This window comes from Hemiscyllium ocellatum, chromosome 5 (genome assembly GCF_020745735.1).
Source record: "Hemiscyllium ocellatum isolate sHemOce1 chromosome 5, sHemOce1.pat.X.cur, whole genome shotgun sequence".
NCBI classification, from domain to species: domain Eukaryota; kingdom Metazoa; phylum Chordata; class Chondrichthyes; order Orectolobiformes; family Hemiscylliidae; genus Hemiscyllium; species Hemiscyllium ocellatum.
Genome location: NC_083405.1, coordinates 97,723,682 through 97,741,447, shown reverse-complemented (window position 1 = coordinate 97,741,447; position 17,766 = coordinate 97,723,682). Strand labels below are relative to the sequence as shown.

The window sequence follows — 17,766 nt, the reverse complement described above, 5'->3', positions numbered from 1 at the left end:
TGCCACCCTTTACCTCTATAAGAACTGCAGAGAGCTAATGAAATCACTCACATGGCAATGAAATCATTAAATGATTCTGACCACAGCTCTGGCTGATGCAGTTTTGGAGGTGGATTTCTGAGGAAAAAAGCATAAACAGAGATTCAAATTTTCAAAGTGATAAAATTCTGAAAAATGCAATTATAAAGAATAGGATCATTACAAAGTAATCGACTCAGCAGCTTAAAGGACTTAGTCGTTAGTGCAATTATACTTCATTTGTGTCTTATTCTATATGCCACCCACGCAGATGTAAAAGCCTAAGGATATACAGTCATTGAGAGTCAAATATAGTTCTTGTCACCACTGTTGCTCATGCATGTCTTTGGAATGTAGCTGCAGTTGATGGTCTATTAATCTCCAATCAAATATATGTGCAGGTTAAGTGGTTTTCTAAAGGCACAAATAAATGATATGTTCTTATCATGGAATTACTTTATTTTAAGTAGTTCTGATGTCATTTTAACTGTAGAAAGACATTTGACAGTACAGCAGTAACTGTTCTATCTAAAATGGTATTAAGGTAGTGACTAATGATATTAATCTTCAATGATTTACTGTGAACTGCTGTAGGTAGTTAAAATAGATCGCTTACCACAGGCTCATGGATTTTGTACTGAACTGTGAAAATGACTTTCAATGCTTCCTGCAAACATCTGTTAAGTTTAACTGCAACCTGAATCAAGGCTATAGTGTTTATCAAAATAACTATCAAGATGCTGTCGTCATGAAAGAGATTTTCTTCTTTCCTTAATTCTTTGGAGAGGAAGAAAGTACAAGACCCTGAATTGATTTTTGTTTTTGATGGCACCTTGTTATGTAGTATGACAATGAATCAACATTTTCAATGGAAACAAACAGGAGCATATTATATACTTACTCATTTATTAAGATAAAGCCATTAAAATATCTACCCAATATTATGCGAAATGATGCAAGATTCTCACTGATTTAGGTGTAAAATAATTGTTCTGCTTATTCCATAAAAAAATTTTACTCAACAATGGAAAATTTCTGAGGATGTCAAAAAGGATTATGACGTTCAACAATTTTCTGAATTATGCAAAGGCCCTGAGTTACACTTCTGAGTATTTTTAAAGGAAATAATTCTTGGGTGATGTCCTGTTATGTGCATGTTAATAATTTAAGCCGTAGAAATGGGTATAAACTGTATGTGTAGCAAGTGATTGAAAAGGAGCCAGGGCTATCAACAGACTACTTGGTGTCATTGTCATGGCGTTATGATCACAATCAAATTTTGAAAGCTAGTCGTTTGGATTATTTTGCTTATTCACCCTGTAAGGCCATAAATACTTCTCATTACAGAATCAAATTGATTCTCAAATGATTCCAGAGTTTTCAGTGTCACTGTGTCAAAGTTGATTACATGGAGAAAATATTCTTGATGTAAGCCCTAAAGTTTGTTTAGATTGTTTTAGTGTCGCTCAATATGATATAATACAATTTAATTTAATTTCACATATGTACTTAACAACTGATCCTTTCAATAGATCAGTTCTTGGTGCCAGCTTACAATTGTAAAACCCCCCACATTTCTGCAGTCTGTTTTTACAAGGTTGTTGAATGTGAATATCTCCTTTGTTGCTCAGCAACTACAATTGAATGGAGGACTAATGGATAGTTTGACTATTAACACAGAGGATCCTGTGGATAGGGATAAATCAACTGTTCAAGCCCTTTCTACAATTCAGTTAGATTGCGATTGATCTGTATCATAATTCCAACTAGCTGTCTTATTTCTTAAAACCTTACCTAATAAAATGTTAACAACTTCACTTTTGAAATTGATATATGTGGATTGTTGGCCACTTCAGAGTGCAGTCAGGATTCAACACATTGCTGTGGATGTAGGTTCCCATCTGGGTCAGTCTGGATAAGGAGAGAAGATTTCCTTCCCTACTGGATACTCATGAAGCATACTGGCCTTCCCAATAACCTGGCAGTTTCATGGCTCACCAATACTAGTGTTGTATTCCAGGTTCATTTCGCTAATTGAATTTTAACTCCCTGTACATTTTATTTGGTCATTTTGATTTCAAGGACCCTACTGAAGAGTGCTCATTTTTAACATCAAAATTGACAATCACATGACCCACTTTCCATTTAACAGTTTTATCTTCCACTAACCCACAGTAGATTTCCATCATAATGAACTGTTTCACAAACCATTTCTTAATTTCTTTCCTGTGAAACATCAATGAAGCTCAGATGAAAACTCAGCATGCAGATGCAACATCATAATAATAATAATAATTCAGAATTCTTTGACTCTTTCACTTGTCAATATGAGTTTAGTTATGCATTGTTTCAAAAGGACAATATTTCTTATATTTAATGAAATCAAACGGTAATGAAATCATAATCAATCATTCAGTGTTTCAATAATAAATACTGGCAAAATCTGACATAAATATCATTTCATGTATTAATGGATGAAGCAGTTTTACAGTAAAATTCATTGCAACTCAAATGTTACAAACTATGAAATTAGAGCATTGTCCACTGAGTACGAAATCTATCATCTGTAAGATAACATGAACCTATAGACATTCATCTAAATTAAGAGTAGAAGCTGGAGGGTTTGAGCTACAGGGAAAGGCTGAATAGACTGGGACTATTGTCTCTGGAGTGTTGGAGGCTGAGTGGTGACCTTGTAGAAGTTTATAAAATCATGAGGCTCTTGAATAGGTAAATAGACAAGGTCTTTTCCCTGGGCTGAGGGAGTCCAAGCTAGAGGACACAGGTTTAAGATGAGCGAGGAAAGATTTAAAAGGGATCTAAGGGGCAATTTTTCATGCAAAGGATGGTGCGTGTATGCTAGCAAATGCTGGCAAATGGGACTGGATTTATTCAGCTGAAAATATGTTGCTCCTGATGAAGGGCTCTGGCCCAAAACGTCGAATTTCCTGTTCCTTGGATGCTGCCTAACCTACTGTGCTTTAACCAGCAACACATTTTCAGCTGGATTTATTCAGGATATCTAGTGGGCATGGATGAGTTGGACCAAAGGGTCTGTTTCTGTGCTGTCAATCTCGATGACTCTATGACTATGAGTAGAATCACTCAGGCCTTTTGCTGATCAGATTACCCCACCTTCCCGTGGTTCCCGATAATCTTATAGCCCCTTGCTTGTCAAGAATCTATGAACCTCTACGTCCATAGTCTTCACGGACTTTGCCTCCATTGCTTTTTGAGGAAGAGAAGTCCAAAGACTCATGACCCTCTATAAGAAAAAACAATCTCTCTATCCCTGTCGTCAATGTGCGACCTATGTATTTTTAAACAGTGACCTTTGAGTTCTAGATACTTCCACAAAACTCTTTACCTCATCCACCCTATCCAATACCCTCGCCACCTTCAAATTCATGAGCAGGCTAGGTAGAATATTTCTGGATCTCTCTTCATCAAGAATAAAGGCAGAGAGACGTCTCTCTGCCTTTATTCTTGATGAAGGGCTTTTGCCCGAAACGTCGATTTCGCTGCTCGTTGGATACTGCCTGAACTGCTGTGCTCTTCCAGCACCACTGATCCAGAATCTGGTTTCCAGCATCTGCAGTCATTGTTTTTAGCTGGGTAGAATATTTGAAAAGCATAAGCTTAAGCTTCAAAGAATCACGCTTGAATGTGAATGAGGATTGCGAAGAAGTGTCATATTGGACTTTGTATAAGATGTTTCTCTTCATGGCGGAAGCTAGAAGTAGGCAGAACATTTTAAAAATAAGGAATCTTCCATTTAAGACTGAGGTGAGGAAAACGTTTTTAATCTAAGAAGAACATCAGTGTTTTAAACACTTTGAGATGAGCAGTGAGGGTGGATAATTGAATACACTCAAGATTGAGTTAAACAGATTTTTGATTGACAAGACAGTCAAGGGATTTGGGGATGGGGGAAGGGAATCAAGGGATTTGGGAATGGGGGAAGAGAATCAGACAGGAACATGCAGTTAAGAGCATAACCAGATTGGTCACGACCGTGTCAGGTGTGTGGCCATGCTTGAGGCCTGAATGGCTTGTACCCACTCCTATTTCCTATGTTCATGTTGGTTTCCAGGTGTTCATTACAATGGCCTTCCTGTATTTTGATGAAGAATTCCTGCAATAAAATGTGTCCTCTGCTTAGTTCTTTTTTCTACTGTTATATCAGCAAAAATAGACTTCACTTGTCATGTGTATTTAACTGCAAAAACGGTATTCCCAAACTTGTCATGGTATTGGAAACGGCCTGGGGAACTGAACATCGTGGAACATTTATGGTTTTGGCAGAAGGAGTGAAAAGCGTTACATACAAGATTGTTAAAATGGAACTAGACAGCTGCTGATCCCTGAAGAGTAAACCCAAGCCTTGGTAGCAATCTGTACAGATTAGGATACTGACAGGAATTTGCAGCTGTTGTATTTTCAAATTGACAAGGGGTTTCATTATGGTTTGAAGACTGGAAATTAAGTAAAGCAACAGGAGGTACACTGTAATCCTTTTTCCAGAATTTACCTTCAGACCATGTATCAAACTAAGCCACATAAGGACTGGTAATCATGCTCACTCTTGGAAAAAAATTGAGAGAAATTGTCCTGAAAATGAGTGATAGTGAAAGGGGAGAAGACACAGTTCTATGCTTGTGGATCAATATTTGATTTCTATGCTGGGAGGAATAACATGATTGTTGTTGAGGGAATGCTCCTGATGCTTAGCTCCAGTAATATTTCAGTTCAATTAGCCACCGAACCAGTGAGAATTCTTCCTTTATTCATGCAATAAAGTCCGAGTGCTTCAGCTGAATGAGGTTTCCAATTAACATCCATTGTTAGTTGGGCTGAGTTTCCACAAAGTCTTTTGGATTAAGCTATAAAGCAGTGGAGAAACTCATTAGCCATGTTTATTGAGTTTCGCCAGCATTTTGGTTTGATTTCTGACCAAATGCTTTGCTATTATTTAGGTCATTCGAATATCTGGCAGCGAGAGAGAATGAAAGAGAGTGTGAGAAGAAGAAGAAAGTTAATCTGAGACTGATCTAATAATCACTCTTTACAGTACTGTGCTTCTGTCAATATGAATGATACTGTGGCAAGGAATGGATGCATTAAACTTTCAACTACAAACTTGTAAGACATGTAAGTGGCAGCAGTGTATGTTTCTAAAAAAGGCTGTAAAACAAGGATATGATTTTAAAGGTTAAACCAACCTCAGTGCACACAAAATTGAATTACCTGGGTATCTTGAAGAGTGCCCTCATTGGATGTAGATCTGTTAGTGGTGGGTTACCATCTGCAAGTTCAATGGCTGTTATGCCCAAAGACCAAACATCACATCGTACATCGTAACTGGAATCCAGCTGTTGTTCACATGCTATTACCTGATCGTCAGGAAATCCAATATAAAGCCTTTGTTACCAGCAAGTATTGGTAGCGATGCTATCATTAAGAAAGGAATATTAATCTTAATACATTTATGATATTTCAGAAAATCTCAACTGCACATGACTCTCACAACATATTGTCAAAATAAATTGAATTGTCTGGCTTGACAATATTGAGTGGACATGTTTTTCTGTGCATTTCTTGACTTCAGTCCCTCTGAGCAAACTTCACTGTGGAACTTCCTGACTTCTCTTATGTAAGCAAAATCCTGTGGATACTGGAAATCTGAAACAAAATATGAAAAAGTTTGAAAACCTTAACAGGTTTGGCAACATCTATGGAGAAAGAAACAGAGGAAATGATTCAAATCCAAAGACCAAACTGAAGGTTCTGAAACCACACCCTGTAAGACATTCACTCTGTTTCTCTCTCCACAAATGCTGCCAGTCCTGCTTAGTTTCTCCAGCATTTTTTGTTATTATTCCTGACTTCCCTACATGTTTATTATTATGGCTGTGTGAGTGGCATTGGTAGGTCTTTTCTGCAAGATTTCCAGTCCTATTGATTTCAACTGTGTTGTACTGTTTAACAGTCCCAGTTGCATTCATTTGTATGTATTACAAATGAAGGTAATTTTAGCTCTGGTTTCCAATTAGATTAACACTGACTTATATAAAATATCATGGCCTTTAGCTAATAGATTTGGCTTACTATAACTAAAGAACATAACATTCTCTCTATACTTATGCATTTTACTTTGTTTTGCATTCTAAAATAAAGTGTAACTAAGTGAAAGAAAGAAGGGTTACTGTTTTTCTCTCCACAGATGCTTCCAGACAGGCTGAGTTTTTCTCGCACTTTCTATTGTTGTTTCAGAGCTCCAGCATCCACAGTACTTTGTTTCAATTATTAGGAAAATAAAAGGATTTGCACCCAACTGGAATTCTTATTGAAACTGTGCTATGCGATATTAATAAAAGACATATTAGCATGTTTTAACAATAGATTTAATGAAAGCATGAAGCTTTAACTACGCTACTACCTTTATTAGGAGAAAGTGAGGACTGCAGATGCTGGAGATCAGAGCTGAAAATGTGTTGCTGGAAAAGCGCAGCAGGTCAGGCAGCATCCAAGGAGCAGGAGAATCGACGTTTCGGGCATGAGCCCTTCTCCCTGAAGAAGGGCTCATGTCCAAAATGTCGATTCTCCTGCTCCTTGGCTGCTGCCTGACCTGCTGCACTTTTCCAACAACACATTTTCAGCTACTACCTTTATTACACTCACTAAGGAAAAAATGCACACAAATGTTTTAACAGATTCATTATTAATATCAACACATGAACACCACCGAAATCGACGTTTCGGGCAAAAGCCCTTCCTGATGAAGGCCTTTTGCCCGAAACGTCGATTTCGCTGCTTGTTGGATGCTGCCTGAACTGCTGTGCTCTTCCAGCACCACTGATACAGAATCTGGTTTCCAGCATCTGCAGTCATTGTTTTTACCACATGAACATCAACCTTCTCCTACCTTAATTCTGTGCTTCATTTGGCTAGATAGTTAGTATGTGGTCCCAAATAAAATAAACAGCAGAGATTTGATTCTAATTCTAGCTGAGGAACACTTGGGACCTGCTTCTCTGTCCTGTCTCTAAGATTGGAAGTGTTGATGAATCACCAATAAAAAATGGGCAAAGAAAACAGCTCAGGATGAAACCTCAGCAGACAATGAACCGAGGACCTGCCTTCGGGAAGAGCACATATAAAGGAATTCTAAATTGCTCTTTTATACTTTTGATGATCATGGTTGACTACTGACCAACAAAATGACATGTTGTAAATTTCAGGTTTGCAAGGGAAATGTAGAATGCAAAATGTTTTTGTCTGTGACTTAATGATGTGCATGGTAGACATTGAGGTGATGTCACCAGCCAACATTGTGAGAAGTCTATTAAGTCAAAACATTAGGGACATTTGAATGATGCCCTATCTGCGATATTCTAAATAGACTTCTATTTAGTGAAGTAGTTAGTTTTATGGTAGGACTAGCAATTGGTGCTTATATTATGCAATGTAGATTCAAGTAAGATATTTTTCTCCCTCTCCTTGAGCCAATAACGTGAAATGTGACAAAGTATATCTCACAACAGATGTGATTGAAATCTGGTTTGGCATGAAACTGTGTGATAATCTGATTTTATTTGTGTCTGGGTACACTGCTTCAGTTTGTCTCACAAATAAATCCTCAGCACTCCATCTAAAGTCACTAGTAAAGAGAGAAGGTTGAGAGCTAACAAAACGTCAGACTGCGTAACCAAAAGCCTGGATGAAAGGACACCTGGAATACACTTTTGGTTCTTACATTAATTTTCTCTAACACAAACTAACTAATTTGACTCTCTACATTACATTGTCAACTGATGCATTTTGTTCATTATTCAAATATATATAAACAGTAATACATTTTTGAAGGTGATTACAGTGAAAAGCTGTGAATGTAACAATACAGTAAGAAAGAACAAATATTAATGCACAGAAACCAGCACTCAAGGGTTGGGTAATGATGCAATTAGGGGCTGTCCTTTGAGTTTTCGTACATACCTCTGGGGCCATCCAGAAGGGGGTTCCAACAGATGTGTTGCAACGCAGGCGAGTGCTAGTTAACTGAGCTGAAACACCTAGTACAGGAATTAGACCAATATTATCATGAAGTGAAGCTGACATATAGCCCGACAGCATTCCTCAGATTGACTGCACCTTGTATCACTGTTACAAGAAAGAGTTTTAGCAACTTTTTAAAAGAAAATCAAACAGTTAAAGAAAAATTGTGATGAATTTTAAAATCATTTTTGTCCTGTACAGTTATAGTCATAGAGTCACAGAGATGTACAGCACGGAAACAGATCCTTCAGTCCAACTCGTCCATGCCGGCCAGATATCCCAACCCAATCTAGTCCCATTTGCCAACACTTGGCCCATATCCTCCAAACCCTTCCTATTCATATAACCATCCAGATGCCTTTTAAATGTTGCAATTGTACCAGCCTCCACCACTTCCTCTGGCAGCTCATTGTATACACGCACCATCCTCTGCACGAAAAAGTTGCCCCTTAGATCTGTTTAATATCTTTCCCCTCTCACCCTAAACCCTCCAGTTCTGGACTCCCCCACCTCAGGGAAAAGACTTTGTCTATTTATTCTATCCATGTCCCTCATGATTTTATAAATCTCTAAAAGGTCACCCCTCCGACGCTCCAGGGAAAACAGCCTCAGCCTGTTCAGCCTCTCTCTATAGCTCAAATCCTCCAACTCTGGCAACATCCTTGTAAATCTTTTCTGAACTCTTTCAAGTTTCACAATATCCTTCTGATAGGAAGGAGACCAGAATTGCACACAATATTCTAACAGTGGCCTAACCAATGTACTATACAGCCACAACATAATCTCCCAACTCCTATATTCAATACTCTGACCAATAACTGAATGCCAAATGCCTTCTTCACTATCCTGTCTACCTGTGACTCTACTTTCAAGAAACTATGAACCTGCACTCCAGGTTCAGCAACACTCCTGAGGATCTTTCCATTAAGTATATAACTCCTGCTCTAATTTGCTTTCCCAAAATGCAGCACCTCGTATTTATTGAAATTAAACTCCATCTGCCACTCCTCAACCCATTGGCCCATCTGATCAAGATCTTATTGTAATCTGAGATAATCTTCTTCGCTGTCCTCTACACCTCCATTTTTGGTGTCATCTGCAAACTTACTAACTATCCCTCCTATGTTCACATCCAAATCATTTATATAAAGGATGAAAAGTAGTGGATTCAGCACGGATGCTCGTGGCACACCACTGGTCACAGGCCTCCAGCCTGAAAAACAAGGCTCCAGCACCACCTTCTGTCTTTTACCTTTGAGCCAGTTCTGTACCCAAATGGCTAGTTCTCCCTGTATTCCATGAGATCAAAGCTTGCTAACCAGTCTCCCATGGGGAACCTCGTCGAACGCCTTACTGAAGTTCATATAGATCACCGTCCACTGCTCTTCTGTTGAGTGTTGATGGTATTATTGGAGAAGTTTACATATAAGAGGGAACAATTTGGGATCGCACTATTTAAGTGCTAGTACAGGCAGGATGGGCTGCACATTCTCCTTTGCACTGTACAATTCTATAGCAATGAATCTAACATGTGAGGGAAGTGAATTATCATCAATGGAGGCAATTTCTAATGTTAGTCGTGTAGTTAATGTGAGTACAAAGTCAATTCTTATGCTTTAGCTTCAAGACAGAACATTCTGATAACATTTGACAATGGAGGAAACTATGTTCTATTTTTAACTACAATCAAAGGGAAAAAGCAATTTTCCATTGCAGTGTGAAGTTACGTTTGCTATTTGTATTGTTGCCATCCAGAATAATCTTTTCTCAAGCCTGTTTGTTTTGATGAGTGCAAGGTGAGTGCATGATGAAAAGCTCCAACTTCTAGTGTCCTTTTCGTAATGTTTAAGAAAATAATGCTCCAGAAGTGACAACATCAACAACTACAGAGATAAAAGACTGGATTTTGCATTCCCTTGGCTAAGTCTGAGCAGTGACAGGTTTTATGGAGGGATTTCTGCTGTAAGGTCTAGTGAGTTTTCTAGACATAGCTTACCAGAGACAGCTCATAGGCTCCCTACCTTGTTCCATGGCATCACTCATATCTGATTCTGTCCCCACCTTACCACAACACTCCCAGAACAACGCGTCACTCTCCGGATATCCTGGTACTTACCGGCATCCCTTTCACCTGCGCAATCTTTAAAAACCTGTTGAGCACCTGGACAACTGTCAGCTCAGAGCTGCCCTGCATGGTTCCTGCCATTTGCCCTGACATGGTTTACAGGGGGAAACAGTCAACCCACTTTGCAGACAGGGACCTGGAGCTCCTGTTGGACCAAATTGTGGAAAGGTAGCACCAGGAGCCACGGTGAAGGGCGAAACTCCAGACCATTCCAGCCACAGTTAAAGCACCCACAGTTATCTGAAGGAATGCACAGCAGTCTGGAAAGAAGGTCAATGTCATTCTCTCAGTCTGCCAGTAGCACCTTCTTTCCAATATCTCACACTCGTTCTCTCTCTCTGGTACTGTACCCACCTCCCACCAAAGCTCAAGCTCTAACGCTGTCAGTAATACCTACAATATCTTCCCTTACTTGCCGTCACTCATCATACCACTAACTCCTTATGGTCTCTGTAGTGCCTGCTCACCAAAAATACCAGGTGTGCCACCCACTTTACTCCCCTGGAAAAGCCCGTTTCTTTCATTCTCAGTGGAAAACTTACCCCCAGTAGGGCTGAAAGACCCTGGAAGGATGGTGAGTTCTGACATTCTGCTGCTCCCCTCCACCCCTTATGTAGAGATCAGCCCTGAGTGATTGAATGACCATTTCGGAGCCTCTCGGCTGATTCTGGAGCCTGCTATTGACTTACTGTCAGGAGACTCCTGGAGCAAACACAGTTTCCCATTACTTGACTGAGGCTTGTCCACAACCTGACAAGTATCCTGACTTTGTGAGAAAAGTTCTGGAGAAGCCATATTGGATTTGAGACATTAACCCTGTTTTCCTCTCACTACAGATTCTGCCTGAGCTGCTGCATTTCTCCAGCACTGTCTGTTTTTAATTCCTTCCTCTGTGTTTGCAATAAACAGTAAAGCAAGAAAGAAGTAACATGAGCCAGTATCAATGGAAGAGGGTGAACTGCATAAAAAGGCAAAGCAGGGATGCCAAGAGTGTCCAGGTAGGCTGGCACTGGGAGTCCACGATGATAGTTATCAAAGGGCTCAGAGATACAGCCTGGTCTCGTCCAATGAGCCAGATGCATGTCCCTGAGTGCACTGTGTCCCTGATAAGTACCTGTGCAGCTGGAGGTGTGGCATTGAAATGTAAAAGTATCTTTTAAATGGATTGAAGTTGTGAGGATGCTTAGAGGCACTACATATCGGATGGACATGATGTGACTGGGCCCAGTGCTCATGACATGTTGGTACCAGTTTAATGCTACAAGCAGGAAGATGAATCTGCCTGCTCTGGCTTCTATGGTGAGTTTTCTTTACATTTAACCTGTTTGGTGAGGTTGGTAAGATAGCAAGATGAATATTAATGATGTTAAGTAAACACAATATTATTAGCTCACTGGGCTACCAACAAATGTTTAACACGCAAACATCTCTTTAATTAGTAACTTGCTGCTGTCTAGTGAGAAACTCACCTCACAGCTTATGAAAAGTAAGAAAAAAAAGCAGCAAGGTCCTCCTGATGTCAGGATAGGCCTTACCAGATTGCTTGTCAAATTCCACCACAAACCTCATGACAGTCGATATCACTCAGGCTGTTTCTGTCCAATTCTCCACAATTCTGTCCAAAATTTCCACAGGCTTCTTTCACTTAGAGTCATAGATTCAAACAGGACAGAATCAGACCCTCCAGTCCAACTCGACTGTGCTGACAAGACATCCCAATCTGACCTACTCCCATTTGTCAGCACTTGGTCCATATCTCTCTAAACCCTTCCTATTCATATACCCATGCAGATGCCTTTTAAATGTTGTAATTGTACCCGCCCTCAACACTTCATCTGGCAGCTCATTCCATGTACATACCAACGTCTGTGTGAAAAAGTTAGCCTTTAGGTCCTTTATAAATCTTTGCCCTCTCACCTTAAACCTATGTCCTGTAGTTTTAGAAACCCCTACACTCAGAAAAAGATCTTGGATATTCACTCTATCCATGCCTCTCACAACTACATAAACCTCTATAAGGTCACTCCTCAGCTTGCGATGCTCCAGGGAAAAAGATGCCCCAGCTTATTCAGCATCTCCCCATAGCTCAAACGCTTCAATCCTGGCATTGCCCTTGTAAATCTTTTCTGAATCCTTTCAAGTTTCACAACATCCTTCCTATGACAGGGATACCAGAATTGAATGTGGTATTCTAATAGTGGCTTAACCAATGTCCTGTACAAACATAATATGAAATCTCAACTCCGATCTTCAATGATCTACGAGTAAAAAGTGAGGTCTGCAGATGCTGGAGATCAGAGCTGAAAATGTGCTGCTGGTTAAAGCACAGCAGGTTAGGCAGCATCCAAGGAACAGGAAATTCGACGTTTCAGGCCAGAGCCCTTTTCAGCTCTTCAATGATCTAACCAATGAAGGCAAGCGTGCCAAACATCTTTTTCACTATCCTGTCTACCTGTGACCCCATTTTCAAGGAACTATGAACCTGCACTTCTAAGTCTCTTTTTTTCGGCAACATTCCCCTGGACCCTACCATTAATCCGGTAAGTCCTGCCCTTGGTTTGCCTTACCAAAGTGCAACCCCTCACATTTATCTAAATTAAACACCATACTGCTCCCTAAGGCTAAATAAACCCAACATCCAAGAACTATACAGCAAATTAGCGCTGTCCAAAACCACAAGCATTTCCTCTAAGTGCCTACTTGATGTTTTATCAGACCTAATCCAACTTTTATGAAGAATACTTGTAACATTTGAACTCCTAAAGTCATGGTGGGCCCTGGCATCATTCCAGCTAATATTATTTTCATTTTTGATTTAGAGCTTGCATGAAGGCATTATTAGGTTTCTCTTCTGCTTTTGGCACAAAAGCATGGGTGAGCCTAAATATTTGACATTGAACGTTCTGGAGATGGGTATAATTGCACTACATTGACCATCGCCATCTATAACTGACTGTATGACAGTAACAAATCTACTTCAATCATATCCCTTTTGGGGCTGTAACATATAATCTGATGATCTTAATACTGAACTTTCTTTACAAAACAATGTGTTTTGCTTTGTAGTACTTTCCAGCTGAGCATCATCCAGTTTTGACATTAGGATGCCTATCAAGTAAAACGGAAAGCAGATCATTTTTGACATGCCACTTAATGTACAGCTGAGGTCATTCGATTTGTGCCATTTACAGCAAACAGTTGACATGATTAGAGTGGAATCTGGATTTCAAATAAAATGCACTCAATAGATTGCTTCGCAGTAAAAATAAAATCTATATTTAATCACTCTAGTGACTGCACAAGAATTGAGATATTTTGGATACTGTGTAAAAAGGGCAATAGATTTTGCACAGAAGGGGAAATGAATAGCGAGGTTTTAGTTGACTGAAGAGCAGCATCAGCACGGTTCGGAGGAGACATTTAGGGATGGCATCCAGCACGGATATCATGGTTATGTTACTGGATTTATAATCCAAAGAAGGGGAGTTCAAATCTTAATTTCAAGTTTGAGAATTTGAATTCAGTTCAAGAAATTAGGTTCAGTCAAGATAAACACGAAACTGTTAATTTGTTTGAAAAACCCATCTACTTTACTCATGTCCTTTTTGGGAAGGTAACCTGCCACCGTTACTCAGTCTGGCCTGTACATGTTTCCAGACACCATAAATGTGATTGATCTGTAATTATGAATTGAAACATGTCACCCAGCTAATTCAAGAAGGACACTGCCACCCTCCTCCTTCTGAACAATTAGTGATGGGTAATTAATGCTAGTCAGGCACATCATCCCTAATATTCTAGGTATGTGCAAAGTAACAAACTCTCTAAAGAAGAGAAAAATACTTGATTTCTTTTTAGAAGTTGGTATGCACACACCATATCAGGATATCGTAAAGTTCATTTTTAAGAGTTAGCCTAAACTTCCCTTACTACTTGTATGATAGATTTTTGTTTAGTTTTGACCACAGCCCTCTCCTTCCGTCACAATATTGTGGTGGTAAGAAATGAGCAGATTTCATCAGCAGGTCAGCCTTCATGAAAGGGCTTCCATAAAGCAAATTGTTTGTCAAAAAGTGAAAAAGGTTCATCAAGCACAGTGCATTAAGGTAAGTCCTATGGAAATACAACATCATGTCACAGCATGTGATACCACTTTGATAGAAAACATTTTGTTAGTCCTCCTATGCTTCACTCCCCAAGCGAAACCGAGATTTCCAGACAAATTCTCACATTGCTATTGGGAGAAGAATATTTTATAACATGTATTACATTTGCTGCAAAACACTGTTAAGCTTCACCGTCTTTTTCGTCCTGCATGATTTCCTATATCGTGTATGGAAAAATGCAATCAAGTTGTTATCTAACAAATCATAAACATGGCCACATACACAAATAAAATGGAATTCCTGCAATTATGAAGTAAGAGAGCTTTCCACACTCTTCAAAATTTCTCCATGGAAAATACTTCCCACTTGGATTTTTCCAACCTACCTGCAGATACTTGCCCTTCAGTGGTTACTCCAATGATCTGATAAGTTCCACCACATCATGGACAATATATAGCCACAAAAGTTTTCACTTTCTTCACTAACACCCAAGATGAATGCAGAATTGCTTCCAACCGTCCAGTTGGACTGAGCATGCATATATGTCTTAAAACAACGAATGACGTCTTCAAGTGATACTGCATTAGATTGTGCCGCAACATATTATTTAAAGCAAATAATCAACTGACTGCTCTAAGGGCACAGTTGTGGTGATTTTCCAAAACAGGGAACATGCACGGAGTCTGAATTCTCATGGGAGTAGCAAATAGCAGGTGGATTCTCTGGAGAGTTGGGTTCATTAAACAATGCGTGAAACCGAGGTAAACTTAAACATGAACTTGCTGGACTAAGTCTGTATTCCAACATGCAAGACAGATTGTGGAGAAAAATAATACTTTTTGGTGACATATTTAAAAGAAAACATTTGCAAACTTTGATATGTTTTCCCTAAGTCCTTAATGACACCAGATTCAGAAACATTAATCAAAAATTTCCAGAACTGAAGTCGTTCAAAAATTATTCCTTTTATTGTTACTGTTCTCAGTAATCCAGGCATTCTTACTCATGATATTACTATTTAAGCTTAATGGCATTCCTGTTCCTTTACACAACTTTCCTCTGTACCTCCTCCCAGTTAATTCCCACGTTATATATCTCATTCTGCTTAAGAAAAGACATTCAAAACAATCAACAGAATCTAAGACTTAAACAGAAGGAGGTTAAAAATTAATTCCAGTTCATTGGAAGATGTTGAAGTTTAATGCTTACTACCTCTATGCATCATAATTATATTAGGAGCTAGAATGATCACTAAAATGACATTACATTCAGGAATATTCTCTGTTTTAATTTGGAATTCACAAAGTTGGATTAGCAAGTGGTTAATTTAATTTTAAAATGTAGAGTGCTGATTCTTGTTTCCTCTCTTCTCGAGGGAAAGTCCAATCCTTTGAGTTTGATTTGGAGAACTGGTTTTATAGATCCTCTTCCAAGGAAGAGTCATATTGGACTCAAAATGGTTAAGTGTGTTTTTTTCACCACAGATACTGTGGGACCTGTTGAGTGTCTCTTAGGGTTTGAGGAGAAAAGGCTTTTTCATATTCAGTTTGAAAGAGAAGGCATATTTAACTTGCCTTAAAGATCACATTATTGACTTTTGTAGATCATCTTCTTAAATATGGAGAAAAGAATATTTTCTTTCATTTTCCTGTCCAGGAATAATTGTCTACACCAAAGAAATTAACTAGCGAAGCAGTTACATGACCTCAACAACCTTGAAGGACAAAAGCAACAGAAACATGGGAATACTGCCATTTTTAGGTTCCCTTCTAAGTCACAAGCCATCCTAATTTGGACCCATATTGCCAAACCTTCAATATATTGAGTCAAAATCTTGGAACTCCCTTCATCAGAGCACTGAGTGCGTGTCTGTCCAGATTCAAGAAAGCAAGAATTCCAGTGCAGGTCCTTTGGGTGTGGGTGGAGAAATAGGTTGAATTGATAGTGAAGGCAAGCATCAAGGAGGGATTTGAAAATGAAGTTAGGAATTTTAAAATTGATGCATTTCATGATCTTCAGTGAGCATAGGGATGATGGCTGAATTGGTTTGAGTTGGCTTAAAGGTAGTAATGTTTTGGATGCGCTGAAATTTACAAACGGCTAAGCGGGGAGAGCATTAGGATAGTGGATTGTAGTTGCATAAATGAGCCTTTCATCAGCAGATGAGCTGAGATTGGGTGAATGTGGATAATGTTACATTAGTAGAGCTAGGAGGACTTTATGATGGAAAGGATAAATAATTCAAAGTTCGGTTCATTATCAAGGACAACAAAGATTTGGTTCTGTCTCAGGATAGTAGTCAGGAAGGGGAATGAAGTCAGTGGCTAGAAAATGGGGATTATAGTAGAGACTGAATACAAATATAGTATAATTAAGAAGATAAAAAGATTTTCTTGAATAAAGTAAATGTCATTCTACCAAAATATCATCGAAGCAAAACTTAAGAAAAATGACAAATTGAAAAGTCTTTCTGAATTGTTTCATAATGACAATCTTACATTATCTAGTAATAATTTGTCAAAATGTTTCATGCAAATCGTGAAGCAGAACTTTGGCACAACCACCATGAATTTAAATTCACATTTTTGTACCTTTTTGCTTTTTTTTCCACTAGACTTCTAATAGTTGCAAATATTACAAATAGTTGTGAGGATTTTCAGAAGAAATGGTGATGTTCCTTTCATATAAAGGTTGCACATTAACTACAAATGTAGTCACAAATAAAAATGTGTAAGTGACTAAATAAGTTGTAGTAAAAAGCATTTTCATATAGATATGTTGGAACTCCCTGTGTTTTCGGGTTTACTAAGGAGTACCAGAATGGAGCCGAGATGTATATTAAGAACCTGAACTTTACAGGAAATATGCTTGCTGCTAAATGATTATTGTAATTCTCCAATCTGAACACATTGACATTGCCTAGTTCTTAAAGAAATCACCAAAATCTATTCTGATGCAAAGTCAATACAAATTATAGGTGTAAATGTAAAGCATGTTTATTATATCATAACACAGTAATCTCATTGTAGCCTATCAAATTCATACTGACTGTCAGATGAGTTCTGCGAGTTCTTCATATTTTTTAACAGACATGATTGGTTAAATGCAATTAAACATTGGAACACAAAAGAATTGAACTCAAAAAGGCATTTTTACTGCCATTTTCCATTCTTCTGGTATTTCTTTGGAAAGCGTAGGATAGAATCTAACTAAAAAAAAATACAAATGAGTAAGTCAAAGACTGGAAAATTTGAATGAACATCAAAGAATGGCTAAAAGGAAAATATGGCGTGAGAAATTTTTGTTATTTACATAAATGGTTTGGATGCGAGCATAAGAGATACAGTTAGTAAGTTTGCAGATGACACCAAAATTGGAGGTGTAGTGGACAGTGAAGAGGGTTACCTCATATTACAATAGTCTCTTGACCAGATGGGCCAATGGATTGAGAAGTGGCAGATG

At 38.6% G+C, this 17,766-nt stretch overlaps 1 protein-coding gene across 1 annotated transcript in view; it reads right to left on the bottom strand.

Moving 5' to 3' along the window:
• Positions 1–5,261: 5,261 nt before the first annotated feature.
• Positions 5,262–17,766, bottom strand: part of LOC132816124 (myosin-IIIa-like) — a 161,429-nt gene continuing 148,924 nt past the window's right edge. The window contains exons 5-6 of the mRNA XM_060825584.1: positions 8,014–8,090; positions 5,262–5,411 (exon numbers count right to left, since the gene is read on the bottom strand). Of these exons, the coding sequence (XP_060681567.1) occupies positions 5,262–5,411; positions 8,014–8,090 (227 nt within the window). The remainder of the gene's footprint in view (positions 5,412–8,013; positions 8,091–17,766) is intronic.